General features: G+C 45.6%; 1 protein-coding gene across 2 annotated transcripts; it reads left to right on the top strand.

Moving 5' to 3' along the window:
- The first annotated feature begins 3,307 nt into the window (after positions 1 to 3,307).
- Positions 3,308 to 10,654, top strand: EDN1 (endothelin 1). 2 transcript variants are annotated; one of them, XM_069563054.1, is made up of 5 exons: positions 3,308 to 4,043; positions 5,605 to 5,773; positions 7,120 to 7,278; positions 7,431 to 7,544; positions 9,442 to 10,654. In XM_069563054.1, exons 1-5 carry the CDS (start codon positions 3,980 to 3,982, stop codon positions 9,542 to 9,544), a joined length of 609 nt encoding a protein of 202 aa, XP_069419155.1. In that variant the 5' UTR covers positions 3,308 to 3,979; the 3' UTR covers positions 9,545 to 10,654. The 2 variants fall into 2 exon arrangements, with proteins under 2 accessions (XP_069419155.1, XP_069419156.1); XM_069563055.1 differs by having other exon boundaries at positions 3,370 to 4,043; positions 5,608 to 5,773.
- The last annotated feature ends 12,360 nt before the right edge of the window (positions 10,655 to 23,014 follow it).

Here is a 23,014-nt window from a genome sequence, read left to right as displayed (position 1 = left end):
TATACACCACACCATTATGCATTCATCTATCATATCAATCGACTCTCACGTTCTATGTTTTCAGATGCATAGGATGAAGCTCTCTGGAGCACCATCCTATTTCCTGTGCTAAATACCACTAGATCTTGACAGAAGGAGAAGCTGTTTGTTCATGACTCTCGGAGGTTGTAATATGTCACAGGGTAACGCCTGCAGTGCAGTCTTTCATAACAGTGCTATGCAAAGTAGGAACTTAAAACAGTCAACAATACATGACTGAACTGGTGGCCTGGACAGCTTCACCGAGCCCACACAAAATCAGCTCCCTGCTCCTCGTTCGCTCGCCCAGCCACCTAACGGCCGTTCTTTTTTCGCTGAGCTCAATGCCACTTCTCACCCCCAATTTACTGGCTTGGCAAAGTTGCAAATTTTATTACGCAAAAGTTGAGAAAGAGCAAAGCTGAGGAGTGCTAAAAACAGTACCCTTTGCTACTGTGTAGCATCTGTATTTGGGGAGCAGGGTGTTTTATTTATAGCTATCTATTAATACATTAGCAAAAGATACACAAAGAAACACATACACAAAAAATTGCTTTATCAAATAGTTTCCAGTGTTCAAGTGTAACATCAAAAACAAGAACAGCAACAGAAAACTATTCTATTGGGGGAGAAAAGCCATCTTCTTGACCTCTCTCTCCCTTCTCTTCCCTTTCCTCTCTGAGCTGGACTGTGGCTGCAAAGAGCCTTTGACCTGCTAGGTTCTGGAGGGCTGGGCTGGAGCCTGGGGCCTAGGGAGGGCGGTGGGATCTCCCCTTTTCTTACTTTGTCCAGCGACTTTAACCTTCTCCTCTCCTTCTCCCTCCCCAGCAGCCTTCAGGGGGAGAAGCAGTGGCAGCATCTAGCTTGTAAAACTGGTTTGTTGGGGTTCTTCCTCCCTCCCACTCTTGCTTCTTGGCAAAATGTTTTGTTGGGCAGCTGCCCTGCAGATAGCTGCCTTCTCTGCACTTGGAAGGGGCTCCCACTTCCTCCTCCAGTAAGCAAGGCGGGAGGACAGACACAGCCATTCCCCAAGATGCACAAAGAAAAATGGAAACACACACACACATTCACGGCCGTGTGCATCCTGGAAACTTCAGATTCAAAGAGATGGGGCCTGAATGGGTTTTGGAACCATGGGACCCTCCTGGATCTGAGACCCCATGTATTGACTTGAACAGAAGGTCTGGGGTGCTGGGAGGGGGCAGAGGCTGCTGCCTACGTTTTGTATTTATAATGTAAATAAGTCACCGCTGACACAGCCAAGGAGCGGAGGGCTGGCTGTGGGAAGGTGTGTGGGCAGGTGCATTTTGCTTCACTTTTCCACCTGATTGCTGGGCACTTCTGGCACCCACATGGGCAGCCTCACCAAAGTGGGGGAGGTTAAGAGAGGGGCTTCCTTGCCAGAGGGTATCCCGGACTGGACCCAGAGAGACTGGGAGGGGCTGGGCGGGCGTTTCTGGGGGAGAACAGGCAGGTACTAACTGTGGCCAATGTTTTGTTAAATTTTGCAGGAGGTTAAAAAAAAAAAAGGGAATGGGATACATTTCTGCCGCGACACATTGCCCAGGGCACCTCTGCCTCCTTGGGGGAAGCTTGGATCCTGCGAATGCCACTCAGGTCTTCTCTGTGCTTCTGGGTCCTGCTGGTGGGAGGAAGTGGGAAGATGCTGGCCAGAGCTGGCTCCCTACCAGGTGTCAGCCAGTCTGAGGGGAGCTGTGCCCTCCTTGGCCCCCAGGGCGGGGCAGAGGTCAGCACACAGAGAGGAGGCAGAGGGCCCAGGCAGACAGCCCTGGGTGGAGGCCTCTCCAGGGGGGCGGGGAGGGAGGGTTCCTGACTGCCCCCACCCCGCCCCGTCTCCAGCTCTTCAACGGCTGGTTTAGGGGACAGACCTCCTTATATGGATCTGATACTGTACTGCCACTGTCCCCCCAAGGAGGTCCAGGGAGACTGGTGTGCCCAGGTCGTGCCCAGGTCCACAGCTTGGGTGTGGGGACAAAAATCTGTCCTTGTGATTCTGGAGCAGAGGAAGCAGAGAGCAGGCGGAGGAGGTGGCTCTGTGGCATTCTCCTAAGTATCAGAAATGAATCCTCGTTTGAATCTCCCCAAGGGCGGGTGTGTGGAGGTGGATTTAGAGTGACACGCGATGAGGAAATGGAAGAAGCATCTATTTGATGGTGTCCTCAGGAGTGAGACAGACAGGTCTTTCTCTGGGGCAGGGAAGATGCTGTAAATTTATCCTAGGGGCCTAACTCAGCCGCAGCCCCTGAAGACTTGGAGGAAGCCAGGAAATTCTGGGCACCTCGGCTGTCTCACTTGAAAAATGAGGCTAATTGAAAAGGCCAAGTGTCTTGTCTTCATGTTTTCCTTTGCACATGACAACAGGCTGTCTCCTCCTCAAATAACTGCCCTGTGGGAGCCTCAGGGGCTATGTCATAGTTACGGAGACAGGAAATCGCTTTGAAAACATAAACACATTATTATTAAATGTGAGGTATTATCTGATCCCTTATTCAATGAGGGCATTTCCTCCTTCCCAACACGACCCGCATGGCATGTTCACCTAAGCCTGCACAAGGACACCCCTTGGACTTACAAGCAAAAGCCAAAGGAAAACAAAGATCCAGAAAAGATGTCCCGAGGTAGGGAGTGCATAGACTCTTCCGAGGGGCAGCCTGCTTTCTGCGTCAGGCGTCAGCCCTTCCCTTCCTAAGCTCCCTCCTCAGGTGGCTGCCTTGCCTTCTGTTACTTATTTGGAAGCCGAGGCTGGGCCTTTTTGTCCTGAACATCCGCCCCTGTAGCTCTCCGTCTCCCCCTGGCGTTCCTCTCTGCCTACTTCTTAAGATTGGTGCCCCACCCCCTCCAAGGTGGAGGGGACCCGGGGAAGCGAAGATGGGGGATACAAAAATAAAAAGTTCATGGCGGGGTTCTAATCAGCAATCCTGAAAGAATTGGGTATGTGCCTAAAAGGATTCTTTCTTTAAAACACACACACACACACAACTTCCTTTCCTTGACAATCCTTCTCCGATCTTTCCCACTGTGGAAGCAAAGAACTCGAGCCCAACAGACTCGAGGGGAGGGGGATCAGAAGTCAGAGAAAAGTGTGTGGATCTATCTGCCAAGATAAACTGACCCCGAGTAGGTGGGGAGAGGGGACGGAGGGAGAGAGTCCCCCGGTCTGATCAGCACTAAGGAATCAGAGAGACATAAAAGGCAAGTGAAGCGAACAACAATTAAAAAAAAAAATTCCCCCCGCACACAACAATACAATCTATTTAAACTGGAGCTCATACTTTTCATACCAATGGTATGACTTTTCTGGAGTCCCTCTTCTGATTCCTGAACTCCGGGGCTGGCAGCTTGCAAAGGGGAAGCAGACGGCTGCGCGCCGCACGGGCAGGTTTACCAAAGGTCCCTCTCTAATGGGTATTTTCTTTTTCTTAGCCCTGCCCCTGAATTGTCAGACGGCGTCTGCCTCTGAAGTTAGCAGTGATTTCCTCTAGAGCCCGGCCTTATCTCCGGCTGCACGTTGCCTGGTGGTGACTAATGACACAATAACATTGTCTGGGGGCTGGAATAAAATCGGAGCTGTTTACCCCCACTCTATAGGGGTTCAATATAAAAAGCCGGCCGAGAGCTGTCCAGGCCAGACGCGCTCCTGCCTCCGCGCTGGGACCGGCGCCTCCAGGGTCCGCGCGCCGCCGCCGTCGCCGCCGCCGCCGCGTGCGTCCTGGGACCGCTCGCTCTGCCTCTCTGCAGGGCAGAGACTTCTTTTTTTTCTCCCCGTTAAACCGCAATCAGGTCGAAGTACCATTTTGAGATCCGGAGAACCCGAAGCGCTTGGAAAGAACTGAAGCTGATTTTTTCTTTTTCCTGCACTTTTTCTTTTTTTATTCCCTTCGAGTTTGGTTTGCAGGGGGAAGGATTTTGAACCCTTCCTTTAATTTGCCCCCACCCCAGAATGGATTATTTCCCCATGATTTTTGCTCTGCTGTTTGTGGCTTTCCAAGGAGCTCCAGAAGCAGGTAGGCACGGTGACTTGTAAAATCCTTGAATGCTGGTCTTTTTTCCCACCTTAATGCTTTTCTTGCTTCTGTTTCTCCCGCTGCGTTTTACAACTGCCGCTCAGAAATCAAGTGCAGGGGAGTTAGTGCTCAGAGCTGCTGAAGTTTTCTAGAGGTGGGGGCGGGGGGGAATCCTCTGTGGCAGACCATTGCTCCTCTAGCATTAAAGTGAGATGATTATTATTGCCTAGTGTGTTTCTTGGCTTTTAAAAATATGACTTAAAGGCAAGATGTAATTTAAATGTGTGTCTGCAATCTTTCTGTTCAGACAGGTAAAAGGACATATAGGTATTTATATCTTATTCAAATACTGTTTTAATAGTGTGTTAATGTGTAAAATATTCATACTTTTCAACTCAGAGCCAAGGAATTTTATTCAAGTCATTCAAGCAGTTTATGCACACTGAAATCACCTGCAGAACAGTCTGGGGAAAAAAACCCTCCAGGCGGTTTCAGGGCGAAGCAGATGTTTTCTTTAAAATTTGTCATTATTGACTTTGGGTTTCTTTTGGCAGCTTTTTGGCACTCACAACAGTGTGAGCTCCATTTCCAGCATTATTCACCTGTCCTGGGAGGGGAGCTAGAATAAATCTCGGCTACCAAGGGATTTAGATAGTGTGTGAGCATCTGCCCGTTTCTCTCTTTCTAGGGTCAATGCACTTTTTTTGTCTTTTCGTGACCCCGACTGAAGAGAAAAGGATGTCAAGGGAATGAAAATCCTGGAATGTGTCTGATCATTTGAAATGTACAAAACTGGGCAGATAAGCTGCAGGGCTAACTTGTCAGTAAGAGGAGGCAAGGCTGCTGTGAGGAAGGGGGAGCTGGTAGATCCCACGCACGCCCTCCTGATCCCAGGATTCAGAATCCAAAGCCCACAGAACCTTGTCTGGGTTCCGAGAGCGGCTGCTTTTTCAATCCGGGGTTCGCCTGTTCAGCTGACTTCTCTCTTTCCAATCACCTCCCCAAAGCTCTGGATTTCCACCCAAGTTCTAGAGGTGCCGCTCTTCTGAGCTACTCCCTGCCTTAACACAAGGTGGGAAGCAGTGGGTACTGAATGGAAGGTCATCCCGCCTGGGGAAGTGGCTCGGAGTCTAGGGAAAGACAGTATGACTGACTTAGTTTGAGGCTCTTTTGGCCATCAGCCCATTTTAAGCCACGGTAGGCTACGCGCGGTTCCGTGTAGAAGCCAAGCTAAATGTCCCATAAGCAGTGTTTCTAAGTATTTCCTTGAAGGCCACGTCCTTCGTGGCGCTGGTAAGTCCCTTTTTAGGCGGTTGTTTCCCCTGCACGTGTTTAATCTCTCTGAAGGCAGAGAAGCCAGTGGCGACACAGGTGAAGTCATGTTAAGGAGGGAGGGGAAAAAAAAATCATCCTTTTTCCTCTGTGTTTCTTGCTGGAGGCTGGCGGTGTGCTTCATCTGCTTTTCCCTGCTCTGCTGGCTCTGGCACCCAGGCCGTGGCCTGTGTGCCTCGGGACCTCGGAGCAGACACCTCCCTCTGACCTGCTGTCTCTCTCTCCCCAGCAGTCCTGGGCACCGAGCTCAGCACGGGAGCGGAGAGTGGCGGGGAGAGGCCGGTTCCCACCACGCCCTGGAGACCCCGCAGGTCCAAGCGCTGCTCCTGCTCGTCCCTGATGGATAAAGAGTGTGTCTACTTCTGCCACCTGGACATCATCTGGGTCAACACTCCAGAGTGAGTCTCTAGAGGGCATCCTTACGCTAGGCTTTCTCCCCTCTGGCTCCACGGGAGACAGGAGCCCCAGTTTCTCTGGTTATTGTCTGGCGTGGTCTCTGAAGGTAGCACAGCTGACCACAGGAAAGTGCCTCTGTGGGCAAAACACCCCTCCAGAGGGTGTCATGCATCTCGGGGGTTGGGGGGAACATCTTTGTATTAGGCCTAGAGGTGAATGTTCTCGAATTCCCTGGGTTTGAAGAAGCCACTGCTGAGGTCATCTGTGGGTTAGTCTAACCTGTGCTTCTCATGGGAGCGTAGAGACTTGAGAGGCAGAAGTGATGACAGAGACTTACAGGCTGTCTCCCCATTTTACTTTTGGAAAAAACTAAGACCCAGATTGTTGAAGTCATTTGCAAGGTTGAGTTTGTGTGGAGCGAGACCTGGAACTTGAGTGTCTCGACTCCTTTGTCCTTGCCCTTTGGAAAAGCCAGTTTCATGACGGCAGGAGGAACACCTTGATCAGATTTCTCTTCTGCCTCCAGAGTGAAGAGAGCAGTTTCTCCCCTTACTCCCTGCAAAATAATTCATTCACCAGAAAGAACTGTAAACAAAAACACACTGATTGTACCTGCAGAGTCCCGTTATAGCGAGGATGACCAAAATCCAAACAAAATCAAATCAAACCAAACAAAAACCATGGCAGGCCTAATATTTAGTAAGGTGATACTTCTAAGGGGAGGACTTTACTCCTTGGGTGAGAATCATAATGAACACATTGGAAATTACTGGAGAGCCTTCTGGCAAAGAGTCCTCTATAGCCACATGATAATCACCAAAATCCCCGGAGGTGTGCAGATATGGCATGAACCACGCTCCAGGTAGTGTGTTTCCTCCAGCCTCCCTGGGGGCCCCTTTTAGCATATCCATGTATCACTTGAGTTGAAAAATCAGTTTTCAAAATCATGTGAGTCATGGTTTTGCATGGAAGTCCCCCACCTCCCAAGAGCTGTTAACTAAGTAGAGAGAAAAGGAAGAAAATATGAAACAGATACCAAAGCAGAAATGTCATAGTTTTGGCCAAAAAGCAAGGCTGCTGTGTCAAGAAGAAACTGAACTGTGTCCAGAGCTGACACGGAATGTCATTGACTTACAGAAAGTGATTTTCTCCCGGGTGGGTCCACACCCTCAGGGCCATTGATGGGCACGTGGTCCTGACTGTTACCACTTTTGACTCTAAATTTCACTACCAAATGCTGTGGCAGGCTCTCCTTCTGTCTTAATGGAAGGCGGTTGCCCCCAGAGAATGCAGCCTTTGGAGAGGATTAATTATGCTCATATCTTCTGTTTCTCTCTTTCCATAATAGGCACGTTGTTCCATATGGACTCGGAAGCCCTTCTAGGTCCAAGCGCTCCTTAAAGGACTTCTTTCCTACAAAGGCGACAGTCCACAGGAAGAGATGCCAGTGTGCTAGCCAGACAGACAAGAAATGTCAGAATTTTTGCCAAGCAGGAAAAGAGCTCAAGTGAGTAGAAACACCTTTGTTTTTGATCAGCTTTTTGGCCTCCTGACCTTCTTCCTCTCGTGATGCTCTCTTCTTGTTTTGAAGAAAGCAACAGAGACACTGAGAACAACCAGGGTTCCTGTTGCTGAAATGTCCTCCCTGTATTTTGGCAGGGACCAAGACTCCATGGAGAAAGCCTGGGACAACCGAAAGAGAGGAAAAGACTGTCCTAAGCTAGGAGAGAAGTGTCTTCAGCAGCAGCTCGTGGTCGGAAGGAAAACAAGAAGGTAAGACTCTTATGAACAGCTGGTCCCCTTCACCTATAAACAGTCTCCAGTCCTTCTTACCTCCGTGGGAAAAAGGCTTACAAGACAATATGAAGGGAAGGGAGGAAAGAGAAATCTCTGTGTTCTCTAAACTTAAAAGAGCCAAAGAATCCTTCTCAAAAGTTTTTTGATGTAATGGAAACTAACACCAAATAATAATAATTCCCAAGTTGGTTCAGAAACAGTGGTTTACATAATTCAGTGTGCTGCCCTTTGGCACACACACCACTCATCCAAACAAAAATCTGTTTAGGGACACCTCTGTCATTTGGTCACATCTAGTTTTTGCATCTCTGAGTCAATATATTTACAGCTTTCCCTGAGAAATTAAACATCATTTCAGGGAAATTTTATTTTTTTTTAAATCATGTATAATCAACTTCTTCAAAAACATAGCAGTTATTCAAATGGCCAAAGGGAAACTAAAGTCATTAAGTAGGGTTGGTGAGAGTTAGAACATGTCATTTCTCAGGTTTATTTATTTACTTTTTTAATAGGGAAATGCATTCAATGGAGACTCAATTTCATTCTCAACAGCTTTCTTATTTTTTGATCAGTCATGAGCTGGGATCTGGATCAGTAACACCCCAGGGTTGCTCTGAGGGGCTCTGTAGTGATAAACCTTCCACAACCTAAGCATCTTGAAATTTACAAGCTGCGGGGAGGAGTCCTGCTTTCAGATCTGTCCTGTGGTCTATGACTCCCTGTCATGGTCAGAGGCACTTTTTCCTAGAAATCCAGTGGCAAGAAGTTCTAGGATCCAAGTGTTCTGAGCACAGGCCAGGAGGTCATGGACGACTTCTGAGTTGTTTACTACTGTCTGGGGCCAAGCTCAGCGCTTCCCATGTGACCTTGAAGTCTCCGTGTTTATGAACTCAGGCCACTAGTGCTCCTCCAGGCTTCCCTGGTAGCTCAGCTGGTAAAGAATCTGCCTGCCATGCAGGAGACCCGGGTTCAATTCCTGGGTTGGGAAGACCCCTGGAGAAGGGATAGGCTACCCACTCTGTATTCTTGGGCTTCCCTGGTGGTTCAGCTGGTAAAGAATCCACCTGCAATGTGAGAGATCTGGGTTCAACTCCTGGGTCGGGAAGATCCCCTGGAGAAGGGCATGGCTACCCACTCCACTGTTCTTGCCTGGAGAATCCCCATGGACAGAGGAGCCTGGAGGGCTACAGTCCACAGGGTCGCAAAGAGTCGGACATGACTGAGCACAGCACAGTGCTTCTCCAGACGGCAATTTTATGTAAACCACCATTTCTGAACTGACTTGGAAATTATTATTTTTTTCTATTAGTTTCCATTACATCAACTATTAAATCAATGTTACTGTTCTTCCCACCCAAAGAAAACATTAAGCCTGCAAAAACGATAGTTTTTAATTGCCATAAGACATTTGCTTTGGGTCCTGCCTGTAGGCCTTCTTGTTTCGAATTCCTTTTCCCCTCGAAGCCCACTTCAATTCCTTATGTGATTGAGAATTTGAAACCTTTGCTGAGGAACTGTCTCCGTACAATCCCACCAGAGTTGGAACAGTGCTTGGAATAGGGCTAAAAAAGAGAAGAAAGTATCTCTAGTCCACCTTAAAATTGTGCTTTAAAATTTCTTTAACTCCCAGCCCCTGTAGATATGACTGCATCACCCCTCTCCTTGCTCACCGAACCCTGCCTTACCCTAGGCAGCAGAGGCAGTTTATTTTCATTTGAGGTTAGTAGAGGAGCACGCGGTCATGGTTGAGGGTGAAAGTTGAGGATCCAGATTTAGATTTGTTTGGGCCAGATTCTAATTTTAGATGTTTCTTTTGCCCAAGAATAATTTTTTCTAAAAAAAAAATTTGTTTTCTCTTGTCTGGTTTTAATAGGTTGGAGGCCATCAGCAACAGCATCAAAACATCTTTTCGTGTTGCCAAGCTGAAAGCCCAGCTCTATAGAGATAAGAAAGTGATCTACAACCGTGCTCACTGAGGGCAGGTTTTTGGGGCCTGTCTGAAGCTCTTCATCCACGGAGAGCCCTGGGCCTGACTCTGTGCGCTGCCCACGCGGCTGGGATCGAGGCAAATGCATCCTGCCTGGTCAGACGGTTTCTTGTTCCAGACTGGCAGGGAACCAGCGCCCTGGGTGCAAGCATTCCAGGAAAGGTTAAGGAGTGCCCCCAGCCAGTCTTGTCTCCATCCGAGCTGACTGTTTTCATCCGTCTCTCCTCCATGGGGGTGGCAATGGGCCTCGCAAAGAAGGCAAAGAGACCCAGTGGCCTGCAAACTGGAGGAGGCGAGGAGATTCCACTTGTGGGCGGAGTTCCCAAGAGGGTCCGAAGGGAGCGTTTGTGTCTCACTCAGGCGCCTGGCACATTTCAGGGAGAAACTCCAAAGCCCCGTGAAGATTTTTCTAAGGAATGCACAAATTGAAAACACTCGAAGGACAAACACTCGAGTAAAAATGAAAAAAAAGACTTGTTTTTCTAATCTGTAAAATGCAAAACTGAGAGAAACTGTTACTACTGAAAATCAGAATGAGTTTCATGCATAGGAGACTACCTCATCCGTATTGCACTCTGACAAAGCATTTCCCACCTTTAATTATTGCCTCCCCAAACTCTTCCCCTGCAAAAACACCCCATCCTAATTCCTAGCCTCGTGGAAGTCTGTCTAATGCATCAATAGTAGATATAACGTTTTCATGGTCATCTACTAGCTCTGTTCCCTAAGGAAAAATGAAAAGATCAATTGAATCAGGAGTTTCCCTTACTTACCTTGATTTTTGGAAACACAATGGTATAGGGTTGTTGTGGAGAGATATTGAAGGGTAAACATTGGTGATGCTTTAAAGCAGTAAAATTATTTTCCTTTATTGGCTCATGGAAGAGGTTGGATTACATTTTGATGTACTTATATTTTTATAGATATTTATATTCAAACAGTTTATTCCTTATATTTACCATGTTAAATATATGTTTGGGCAGGCCATATTGGTCTATGTATTTTTTTAAATGTATTTCTGAATGAAATTGAAAAAATGCTTTGTTTTGCCTGTCAAGGTAATGACCTTAGAAAATAAATATTTTGTTTCCCTACTGTACTAATTCTGAATCATCTCTGAAATTTCTGAGAGGTGAGCCACAGTGGTAAGATTCAAAAAGGGGAATGATTAAAGATGGTTTCTTGGAAAGGTGACAATCAGAAGAAAAAAGGATCTTCGCTAACGACAACAAGAATTTGATTTATATCTTAAAAGTTGCTTTTAGATTGCATTTGTGAAGCTGTTCAGTTGTGTCCGACTCTTTGTGACCCCATGGACTGTAGCCTACTAGGCTCTTCTGTCCATGGAATTTTCCAGGCAAGAGTACTGGGTTGCCATTGCATTTAGCTAAACACAAAACAAAAATTCGGCTTTCACACCTCTGTCTTTTCCTACATAGCCGCTCTCTGCTTCCTCGCACCTGCAGGCTCTCCAGGGACTTCATCCATTAACTTGGCTTGGCCTGCTAGGATCCAGCAGTTTAAGCTGATGGTGTGGTGAGAGGTGCTTTCTCCATGTTAATAAACTAAAGGAAGTGATAGCAAGGCCACCTCCCTGAAGGTACCTAATTACACACATTCCACACCAGAGTTGCTTTGGGAAAATGGCCTGCTCAGAGCGAGTCAGGGCTCCCAGTGGCTTTTTTATTTGCTCAGATTAAGAAGCTTGTTTATTGAGGAACACCAAGTACTTTTGCTCTTTCCCGGTAGCCCAGCGCTGGACACACGCCCATGGAGGCAGAGATGCCAAATGCTGATTCTGGGCCCCTCCTGCTTCTCATTCCCTCCCTTCTCTCCACTTTGCCTTGGCTGACCTGCCAACCCAGTGGGGAGAATAGCTTTGCAGATGCTAGTTGCCCACAGAAGCCCATGTGAGCTTGATCCGCTTCTGAGAATCTTCACCGCTTTTCTCTAGCAGGGTCTGAAAGAATGCCCGTGTTGGTGTTTGCTGTTTTAGTTGCTCAGTCGTATCCGATGCTTTTGCAACCCCATGGCCTGTAGCCCATCAGGCTCCTCTGTCCATGGGATTTCCCAGGCAAGGATGTTGAAGTGGGTTGCAATTTCCTCCTCCAGGGGATCTTTCTGACCCAGAGATCAAACTCGAGTCTCCTGCTTGGAAAGCAGATTCTTTACCACTGAGTCACCTGGGAAGCCTGAAGGAATGCCTGGTTTTTCCTCAAATAACAGCTCACGGGAGTTACTATTCTTCAACAGTGGCACGTCTGAAGGATGTTCAGTAACAGTCTTCAGGTAGGCAGAGCCAGTGCCCTGGGCAGGGTTTCCATCTTTGCAGGCATCGCTTTTCATCTTTCACTGTTTTGTTTTTAGGAGACAGTCCGGTGGCTTTGGGTCTCCCCAGATGGCTCAGTGGTAAAGAATCTGCCTGTGATGCAGGAGACATGGGTCTGATCCCTGGGTTGGGAACGTACCCCGGAGAACAAAATGTTCTCCAGGGAACATACCCTGGAGAAGGACAGAAGAGCCTAGCGGGCGACAGTCCATGAGGTCACTAAGAGCAGGACATGACTGAGCTTGCACTCAGGCACCGCTGTCTTTGGGGGGATTGCTTATAGAGTTCACTTTATCTCGCACAGTGTCTCGGCCTGTGGTTCTCAAGAGGATAGTGAAGTTTTGCCCACATTGACAAGGGCCTTGGCCTGAACTTAGCCCCTGCTTAATCCTGAACAGCCCTTCCATCCCCTGGCATTGTGAATTTTCTCATCTGTGCACTGAAGAAAACGAGGAACTCCTCTAATAGCCATAAGAGCAAGCCGGAGATCACACGAAGTGGAGGTGATGGGCAATAGTGAAGATCCAAGCTCGGAGAACGTGGATCTAAGATATTTAAGAGGGAGTTGCCGTGGGAAGAAGCCACTGAGCAAAAGTAAAACACAGGAAGCAGCAGAGATAAGATTTTTTTTCTTTCTTTCTTAAAAAAAATTATTATTCAGACTCTTAAATCCTCTTTCTCCATGCTTCCTGCCTCAGTAACCAGAAAGAGAAGTTAAAAAAAAAAAAAAAAGCATGAAGCAGCGCTCTTAGGGCATGAGAGTCAGTAGTAAAATAAACTGGAAGGTTTTTAGGAAGTCAATATTTTTGGAGTATTTAGAGGAAAGGTTGAATATTACTCAAGGGCCATGCCAGCTCAAAGGTGAACTCACAGGATGGTCGGCCATACTTCTTGCTGTTTTTCCAGTAAATGCATGAGTTCTAGAAGCCCACTTAAGATTTCTCTCTTCACATTTATGTCTCTCTTCATGATCAGGAGCGGGCAGAGCTTTGATCTCAGGGCTCCAAGGGCCAGGGGATCCTGGGTGGGGAGAAGCGGCCTTTGGTGGAGTGAGAGGCATCTGTTACTACACTTCATTCTCACTCCAGGGATGGGCTTCTTGCGTGATGGAAACCGTTGCCCTTTCTCCTGCCCGCGCTTCCCTGAAATGCTCAGGGTATTAGACTAACTAACTAGAGTTTTTACAACCACTGGTATCATACTAAGCAGGAGTTCTCTCAGGAAAGAAAGAGCAATCTTCGGTTTTACCGGATGAAAAAGCCGAGGCTCAGAGAGAGAAGTGGCTTACCCAAGGTCACACAGCAAGCACCTGTGGAGTCTGAGACCTTGAGCAGGGCTGTATCACTCAGAGATGATTGGAGGTCTGTGGAGACAGAGGCTCAAGCACACCTTATGAGAGGGTTCTAGGTGGTGAAGCAAAATCACTCTTTGTAGAAGCTGTGCCTTCTAGCCTCCCTGGAGAGGCCTGCCAGACCCATTCTTAGTACTCTCTCAGGAGCATCGCTGGGCCCCAGAGCCCCGCTCCGAACATTTCAGTTATATGCTATTTGCTCACTGATTCATCTTCATGACACCCATGCACAGAAGGCAGAAACTCACTGTAATTTACAATGTCCGTCTTCAAATCTGGTGCCATGAGGGCTTCCCTGACAACTTCTAGAAGATCCAAGACACAGGAAGAGAGGGCAATGGTGATGAACGTGATGGCAGAGGTGGTGGTGTTTCCTCAAGCCCTGGATGATGGTCAGAGGAAGATCTAGGGCTGATGCCATTGGATAATGAGAACAGAAGGGCCTCAGCTGTGGGGGTCACCAACTGAGGGAAGTGATGCATTCCCAGCCTGGCAGGCAGCGTGCCCTGGGAGGCAGCCCATCCGGACTCTGACATGCCAAGTCTTCTTTCTGCAGCTCATTTTTCTCTTTTATATTCTGAGTCATTCCAAGCCTCCACCCGAAACTGCTGTGGAAGTGTCCAGGGATGAAATGAACAATCATTGGCATGGCAAAGGCACTGACCAATTGGAACAGACCAGAGCAGAGTCACGGGGCGGCTCCGAGGCTCCAGCAGGCTCCTGGTGGTCTCCAGTTAGGCCAGGTGTTAAACCTCCAAGTGTGGGAAAGTCCAGAAGTCTGGGGAAGCCGAAGGGAGCCAGGATGGAATTTCTAGACTCCTCGCTGTATGGCTATTTACCAGCTATTATGAAAGTAAATATCTCAGCCATAGCCCAGAAGCTACCTAAATGGAAGCAACCTAAATGTCCATCAGCAGATGAATGGATAAGGATGTTGTGGTATGTATATACAATGGAATATTACTCAGCCATTAAGAAGAATGAAATAATGGGGTCTATAGCAATATGGATGGACCTGGAGATTGTCATATTAAGTGAAGTAAGTCAGACAAAGACAAATATCGTATACTATCACTTAGATGTGGAATCTGACATAAGGATACAAATGAACTTTTTTACCAAACAGAAACAGAATTACAGACTTAGAGAATGACCAAGGGGGAAACGTGGGGGGAGGGGGTGGAGAAGGATAGACTGGGAGTCCGCAATGAACATGGACACACTGCTATATTTAAAATAGATAACCAGGGAAGTCTCCTAGTGGCGAAGCGATTGGAATTCCATGCTTCCAGTACAAGGGGCACAGATTCGATACCTGGTCGGGAACTTGCTACATCATCATCCCTCTGGGTCATCCTTTCACTCCCCATGCCCACCTCACTCATACACTGATCTTCTCTGGTATAAATGGAAATAATTGAAGGTGTTCTTGGTCTCCTTGGAGGTTTTTAGCAGGACAGTTTGATGGTGGCCAAAACTGAGGTTTGCCTCACACCAGAACTTGGTAGGGTCCTCGATCTACCAGAATGTCCAGCCTCTTGTACTGGAAGCATGGAGTTCTAATTACTTCACCACTAGGGAAGTTCCCTGGTTATCTCTTTTAAGTATAGCCATGTGTACATGTTCATCCCAGATTCCCAGTCTATCCTTTCCCCCTTCCACCTTTCCCCCTTGGTCATTCTCGAAGTCTGTGGATCTGTTTCTGTTTGGTAAACAAGTTCCTTTGTATCATTATTTCAGATTCTGCACCTAAGTGATAGTATATGATATTTGTCTTTGTCTGACTTGGCACAGGATTGTCAAGAGGAGCTGCTTGTAAGATTGGGTCTTGGCCTCTTGGATTAAGTTTGGACCCAGAAAGGTAGCCAGATAATTTCTCATTAAATCTGAGACACGTCAAATGGAGCTTGGTGATGCTCTTAGCAATGATCACAGCCTGTCATGGGCAAACTGGGAAGTATGATCACCCTAAAACAGGAGAAGCCTTGAAGGAGATTAGAATTTCAGATCCACCTTGATCTCTTAGAGACAACCTGGACCTTGGCCCTGTTTAAGTAGACTTGATGTCTGTATCTCTTTATCTTCAGACCAGGCAGGGGCAGAGAACTTTCACCTTCTCTGGTGCCTCCAACCTTGAGCATAGGTTTTCAGGCACAGTACATCAGTGAATTAATAAATGTACAGATGGGTGACAGGGTTCAGTAAGAGAAAAGCAAAGGTAATAATGAGACTTCAGAAGGTTTATAAGACCCACTTATAGGGATCTCTGGAGCGTGTGTGGCTTAAATATTCTTTTATTCAGGCTCCACTTTAGTGACAATTGCCCCAGTTTGGGGTGGGTCTTTCTATTTCTTTGTGCTCCGGTTCAGCCCGATATTAGCACTCTAGCCACAGCCTTCTCCCTGCGCTTCAGTCACCACAGCCGTGGATGCACCGCTAGAAGGAACTTAAAGAATAATCGATGTCACCTCCCCACCTCAAACACTCTCCCACCGCCGCTCACTCTCTGCTTCCTAGAGTACAAAATGTTGTCTACTGACAGTGAGAAGGACCAGATAGAAAGGCAAAGCCGTATTATAATTTCCGAGTTCTTCATTCTTTTTTATAAATATTTTCAAACATAGCCCACGTGTGAGAGAAGAGTGTAATAAAGCCATCATACGCATCATACAGTTTAACAGCCGTCAAACATTTTTCCTTTTTTTAAAGAGCCACTTTATTTTTTGGCCGTGCCAAAAAGAGTCTTTGACGCTGTGCTCAGGCTTTCTCTAGCTGCGGTGAGCAGGGGCTAATCTTCTTGCAGCTTTCTCTAGCTGCGGTGAGCAGGGGCTAATCTTCTTGCAGCTTTCTCTAGCTGCGGTGAGCAGGGGCTAATCTTCTTGCAGCTTTCTCTAGTTGCAGTGAGCAGGGGCTAACCTTCCTGCAGTGTTTGCGTTTCTTTTTGTGGTGGGTTCTCTGGTTGCAGAGCACGGGCTCCAGGGCTTCAGCGGTTGAAGCACTGAGGTTCGGTAGTTGTGGCTTGGTTGCTCTGCAGCATGTGGTATCTTCCTGGATCAGAGATCAAACCCATGTCCCCTCCATTAGCAGGCAAATTCTTACCTGCTGGACCACCAGGGAAGTCCCAGTTGTCAAAATTTGACTGATACTGTTGAACCTCTACTAAGACTCTGCCCTGCCTTCCTGGATTACTTCGAAGCAACCCCAAGTATCACTGCCATCTCATCTATAAATATTTCAGTGAGGAAATGGTGAGTTGAGGGTATAGATAGGCTTTGTTCAACCAAGTCAAATGTGAAATAGCCAAATGGGTATGTGGGTCTGGAACTGAGAGGGAATGAGAAATACATGATCCCAGACCTCAGGGGACCCATGAAGACAAAGGCAGCAAATGTGTGGAATAGCTAATGTTTACACAGCATGCCAAATACTCTTCTGAGAGGTGTGTAGGCATCAATTCATTTCCTTCCTACTATCACAGAATGAGGTAGGCACTTTCATTTGCTCCTCTTTATGGATGAGGAAACTCAGGGACAGATTAAGTAGTAAGCTGTCCAAGGTCAGACAGCAAATTAAGAGGCAGAGCTTGGTATGATAAACTAGTTCACTATGCTTTGTGACTAAGAAGAATTCGGCTATAAAGGCTACACTGTGGGATGAACAAGTCCTAGGTTGATGGAAAAGTGACATCCTAGGGAGAAGACAGGAAGTGTGTAGGTTTCTGGGAAAAGACTAGGAGGATGGGCCTTGAGCCCTTGCCTAAGCAAGAAAGCACTCAAGAGTTTTATAACTCAATCAAAAGTATGGAAGAGTCTCAATAAAATACTTCATCTACAGAGGACTTGATAAGAAGAAGGCAGCCTAAATGTGCTCATGTGGTTGATTCATCACAAAGGCAAGTAAGCAGGTATTTATCTCATCAAGAGGTAATTTATCCTACTAAAATTCAGAAAGGATATTTAATTCAATGATACTAAAAATCTTCCAGCATCATGACCACATTAAGAGAATAAAAATTCTATCTTCCTAAGTGATGTTGATTATTCTACTAAATTATCCTGACAAAATCCATAAGGGATAAGTAATTCAGTGATACTGAAAATCTTTAAAGAATATAACAACAATAAACAGAACTGCAATATACTTAATTTCAAGTGGCATCAAGTGAAATTTGGGGACATGCTTTTAAAAATAAAAATAGACCCACTTGAATACATTTCAACTAAATTTGGAAAATGTAACTAGATTTGTGGCTAATACGATGAAATGATTCCACTAGAAGTCTCTGTACTTAACCAAATGTGGAATTTATTGTATAGCTCAAGTCTTCTGCTAATTCCCTACTGTTTGTCACATGGTCAAAAATGTCCTTTCAACGAGTTAAGAATTCCCGCTTGATCTATGGGGAGGGATCGCTTAACTCCCTGTCAACTTAAATGTCTTCTTCAGGCTTGCAGAATTTGTTATGATGCCATTAGCAATCACCTTGTCGAGGATGTTGCTTACTGGTTTGTTTCCCCCCCATAACTGGTTCAAACCAGTCAATGCTAAAGAAAATCAACCCTGGATATTCACTGGAAAAGCTGTTGCTAAACCTGAAGCTCCAATACTCTTGCCACTTGATGCAAAGAGCCAATGCATCGGAAAAGATCCTGATGCTGGGAAAGATTGAAGGCAAAAGGAGAAGGGAACAGCGGAGGATAAGATGCTAGATAGCATCACTGACTCAATGAATATGAATTTGAGCAAAACTCTGAGAGATACTGGAGGACAGAAGAGCCTTGTATGTTGCAGTCCATGGGGGTCACAAAGAGTTGGACACAAATTAGTGACTAAACAACAACAACAATAATCGGCTCATTTTGCTCTGATCAAATGGCCCTTGATGATGCCCCTCAGTTTGTTGAAAGATACGGTGCATGAGGCAGTTAAGGAGACAATTCTATGCAGGCTACTGCAATAAGGAAAATGTTCATTAAGAGAGAATGTTTCAAGGAAAGGAAGGAGGCTTGGGATTTTACCAAAGCAGGTAAGCAAGGAAGCTGTCCTTGAGTCTTATGGGAATCACGAGAGAGATGGAGATGGTCTTCTCTGAATTGCAGAGAAGGGGTGGAGGGGAATATGAGAGAGGCAGGGCCATTTGAGGTTAGCTATTTCTCAGAATCCTGGAGGGGGACTTCTTGCGCTTTGGAAACACAGGGCTCAGATCAAGTTCAACATTGTTCCCCTTTTTGTTCAAGAAGAACAAGCATCATCATTGAGCATCCAGATAATAATCCTAAACCTTCTGAGTGAAGTGAAGCAAGATCTCAGAGTTTCTCAAGGTGACTTCATGCTGCTACTGTAAAAGCAGCTGAACTGTACAAAAGTGATGACAAAAGTCTGTGGTTTTAGAGTCCCGAAGATCAGACTCCTTAAAAAAAATGCATGCCAGACACACAGAAAAGGGGAATGTTAATGTAACAAATTGTACTAATCAGCCCAGTGGATTCCAGGAGGTCAGTGGAGGAATATCTTCCAGGTATGCAGTACCGCTAAGTGAGTTTCTTAGCACTCTTGAACTGGGATGTTGATGGTTTTGGTCCTGGCATTTATAGGGCATGCCTGGACCTTTAAATTCCACTAAGTTTGCTGAGTGGTCCAGAGAGTGCCTTTTCTAGGGGGGTAGTCAGACCTGTGAATGGTCTTATATGATGGTCAGTCCTTCAAAGTTCACACCAGGCCATTGGGCTTTCAGTCACAGTGTTCCTGCGAGTCCTAGGGAACCATGCCAGAGGGAGTTCGGGTAATGTGATCTCGGTTCTAGCGGCACTTGCATTAGGCATCAGAGAGAAAAACTGAGAACATTCGTTTGAAAGATTATAGTCAGACCTTGAAGGAAATTTGAAGGATCAAAAATCTGATAAAGGTTGACTATTTGGGACGGTAACAGGAGTCAGTCCATTTTACAGTCAGGAACCCAACCTGATTTTTCCAGAGTTGGGGAGAAAGTCAACTAACTTTCCACCAGACAAGACAGGATTTGCAGCTGCATCAGCTGTCCACAATTTGAAAAGAGATCTAAAAGACCTCAAAAGCCATGAACAGAGCTAGAATCTGATATCCTGGAAGTTTATGCTAGATAGCAGACTGTTTTCCATTAAAACAGAAAATTTCCCTCTACAGTCGCCATACTTTTGATGAAAGAGAAACTCAAAGAAAGATTATTCTTGAGGGTAAAATCAGCCTAATCTCATTAAATTTAGCATACATATTTAGATAGGCATGGCAAGAATGGTGATGTATCACGTAGGGCATTTTAAGTTGCTTTCTGGACTGTTTCATAGGAATTTCAGAATGGGCTTTTATGAAAGTCTTTTGAAGCTAGAGGGTCAAGTCAAGAACTTGCTACCAGGTTTTACCTGGAGTAGCTGTAAATTTGGGTAAATTCTTGTCTTCTTCAAGTCTCCTCAATATCCTAAGATTCCTGGTCGGCCATGAAGAGACCTTCTTATTTACCTATGAGGCTGGGAATCTGTAAGCCAGTATCAGACCTATTTGCCCATGAAGGCCTTGTGAATAATGGTTTCATAGTTTCCCTTCATTCCTTGAAAGTATCTGGTCATATCTGATTATATGAGTCAAATAGGACACTTCAGGTAAGACCTTGGTTGCATACTTTAAGATTGAAATTATGTCACAGTAGCAAGAAGGAGACATTCATGTTGAACATATGCACATACATTGTTATAGGAATAAAAATACTTAGCAGGATTTTTCTGAATTCTGGAAGAATCCAGTAGGGAAAATATATCATGTATAAATGTTTCATTTCAGTTTATGAAAGTCTACTCAATTACCATGAGTTATAGAAAGCTTAAGAGGAAAAAGAAAGGCCTTCACTAATATTAAAAAAAATAGAGTTATTAGAACTATATTCAAAACAAAACCACAGTCTTTCCTCATCAGTTCATTCAGTGTTATGTAATTCAGTCTTATTCTGCTCACTCTGGAGTTAGCAGTGTCATAATCCAACTGTTTCTCAACTAGAGTCTAGAAATCCTGATTCATCCCACTGGTATGATCTCCAAGTTGTTAAGCAACACCATTGGAACTCTGGACCCAAAAGCACTTGACATAGTCCTTTTCATGGGTTGTTGTTGTTCAGTGGCTAAATTGTGTCCAACTCTTTGCAACCCCAGTGACTGCAGCACACCAGGCTCCTCTGGCCTCCACGATCTTCCAGAGTTTGCTCAGACTCATGGTCCTTGAGTCAGTGATGCTATCTAACCACTTCATTCTCCGCCGCTCGCTTCTCCTTTTGCCTTCCATCTTTCCCAGCATCAGGGTCTTTTCCAAAGCATTGGCTCTTCACATCATGTGGCTAAAATATTGGAGCTTCAGCATCAGTCCTCCAATGAATATTCAAGACTGATTTCCTTTAGAATCGATTGTTTTGATCTCCTTGCAATCCAAGGGACTCTCAAGAGTCTTCTCCGGCATCACAATTCGAAAGCATCAGTTCTTCGGTGCTCAGCCTTCTTTATGGTCTAACTCTCACATCCGTATAGGACTATAGGAAAAACCATATCTCTGACTTTATGGACCTTTGTTGACAAAGTGGAATTACTATGGGATTACAGAGTTTAAAACAAACCAAAAAATTACCAGCATATGACAATAGATAATATCTCTGTGGTTAACTTACCACTGATTAATTAAATATTTTTAAAAACTTTAGAGTACAATTGATTAACAGTGCTGTGTTAGTTTCAGGTATTCAGCAAAGTGATTCAGTTATACATGTACATGTATCTGTTCTTTGTCAAATTCTTTCCCCATGGAGATTATTACAGAGCGGAGCCCCCTGTGCTATATGTACGTTGTTGCTGGTTATCTGTCTTAAATACAGCAGTCTTGTGCATGTCAGTTGCAACCTCCCAGTCTATCACCCCCATCCTTCCCCATGGTAACCATAAGTTCCTTCTCTAAGTCTGTCTCTGCTTTGTAAATCATTCCATATTTTAGATTCCGCATTTAAGTGATATCATATGATATTTGTCTTTCTCTGACTTACTTCACTTAGTATAAAAATTTCCAGGACCATCCATGTTGCTGCAAATGGCATCACTTCATTCTTTTTAATGACTGAGTAATATTTTATTAATATACCATGTTATTACTTTTTTTAAAATAGTGAAACATCTAACGATGGTTCATCATAAAAATAATGCAACTGACAAAGAAATTTTGGTTGTTCAGTGGTATACAAAACAAAGTAATAACATCATCCTATTCCAGCACTTTCATGCATGGATACATTACTAGGGCCAGGACGAGGCACTACTGTCTCTTGAGTCCAGCTCCAGAGTCAGCAGTAACAGGCCGCCGCCATTCTGAACCTAAACAAAGCATGATGAGACGGTCTTTCTAGGGAACAAAGTTTTGTAATTATTTGCTAACCTTCACTTAAGAGTGTGAGTAAACATTACTCTCTAGCTATGGATAACCAAAGAAGCCACGGAATGGAAGATAACTCCCAATAAGTTCAAATGATAAACTTTGCAATGTGTGAACATAAAGAGTTTTACAACCTCGTGAAGAAGAAAGCTGTTTCAATGCTAGAAGTGAAGACAATTGCTCGCTTTGAGGGTGGTCATGCCTAGTAGGGGCTTCCCAGGTTGGCGCTAGTGGTAAAGAACCCAATGCAAATGCAAGAGACATGAGATGTGCATTTGATCCCTGGGTTGGGAAGGTCCGCTGGCAGAGGGCATAACAACCCACTCTAGTATACATGCCTGGAGAATCCCACGGACAGAGGAGCTTGACAGGCTACGGTCCATAGGGTCACAAAGAGTTAGACACGACTGAAGCAGCTTAGCATGCTTGCTAAGACTGCATGCTAAGACTGGTAGAGAGCCTGAGGGGCTTGTGATGTTCTTGTTTCAAGTGCTGAAAACATGTTTGTGTTGACTTTGGGGGAATTCGAGCTGTCCATTATGACATATGCTCTTTTCTGTGTCTTATACTTGAAGAAAACTTCTCTCTCCCCGCAAAAAGTTTTTTCCCCCCCTTACTTCAGTAAATAAGTGCTGAACAAATATATGCAGAATGATAGTTTGAAGTGGTGCCAGAATTATAGCGTGCTCCAGGGGCATAGATGTTTTGGTTCTGTCTGGCCATCAGATGTGCGTTTCACTTGATGCAACTCATTTCGTTGGTCCATGACCTCACTCTCCTTTCTGGAGTAAAGGTCTCCTTAACATTTTTTCCCCCGAGTAAGGTCCCCATCTTGGCTGCCTAGCCCCATTGCTGTGTCTCAGATTAGTTTCCTTGTACGTGTTGCCTGGGTTTGTCCGGTCTTGACACCATCCTGAAGATGGTAAGATGAGCCAGGTGATTTCATTTCTCGTGGCACACCTGGAAGACACTGCTTGGGAATGAGCCAGTTTACTGCTCACAGCCTGGGACATTTTTTTCCCATGAGCTAGCTCATGTCCCCCTCTCTCACAAAGAACTTCCTGCCTGGGAAAGGCCATATCAGAGAATACGGAGCATTGTAACTAATGGGAAATATGCTTGACATGGGAGATGCAGTCCCCACTCCCTCCTTCCCCACCCACTCCACACTGATGTATCAACTCTAATTTCTTACTAATGCTTGGTTTTCACTCCAAGCTCTCTTTGTTGCTCACTCCCATCAACACGCATATCCAGGAAAAGAGCACCAGGGAAAACTGGCCTGTGTGAGTGCAATTCTTTGGTTATCTATCACTGGGTGCCTTGAGCAGCTTGGAGAATGT

Source organism: Ovis canadensis, chromosome 20 (assembly GCF_042477335.2).
Source record: "Ovis canadensis isolate MfBH-ARS-UI-01 breed Bighorn chromosome 20, ARS-UI_OviCan_v2, whole genome shotgun sequence".
NCBI classification, from domain to species: domain Eukaryota; kingdom Metazoa; phylum Chordata; class Mammalia; order Artiodactyla; family Bovidae; genus Ovis; species Ovis canadensis.
Note: the sequence above shows the minus strand (reverse complement) of the source record. Positions and strands in the feature narration are given on the sequence as shown.

What these genes read in the sequence shown, in the direction of transcription:
- EDN1 (XM_069563054.1), top strand. Translation starts at nt 3,980, where the DNA reads ATGGATTATTTCCCCATGATTTTTGCTCTGCTGTTTGTGGCTTTCCAA. An exon ending in CCAAGGAGCTCCAGAAGCAG is followed by an intron (nt 4,044 to 5,604) that starts GTAGGCACGGTG and finishes CTCTCTCCCCAG; the next exon opens with CAGTCCTGGGCACCGAGCTC. An exon ending in ATCTGGGTCAACACTCCAGA is followed by an intron (nt 5,774 to 7,119) that starts GTGAGTCTCTAG and finishes TTTCCATAATAG; the next exon opens with GCACGTTGTTCCATATGGAC.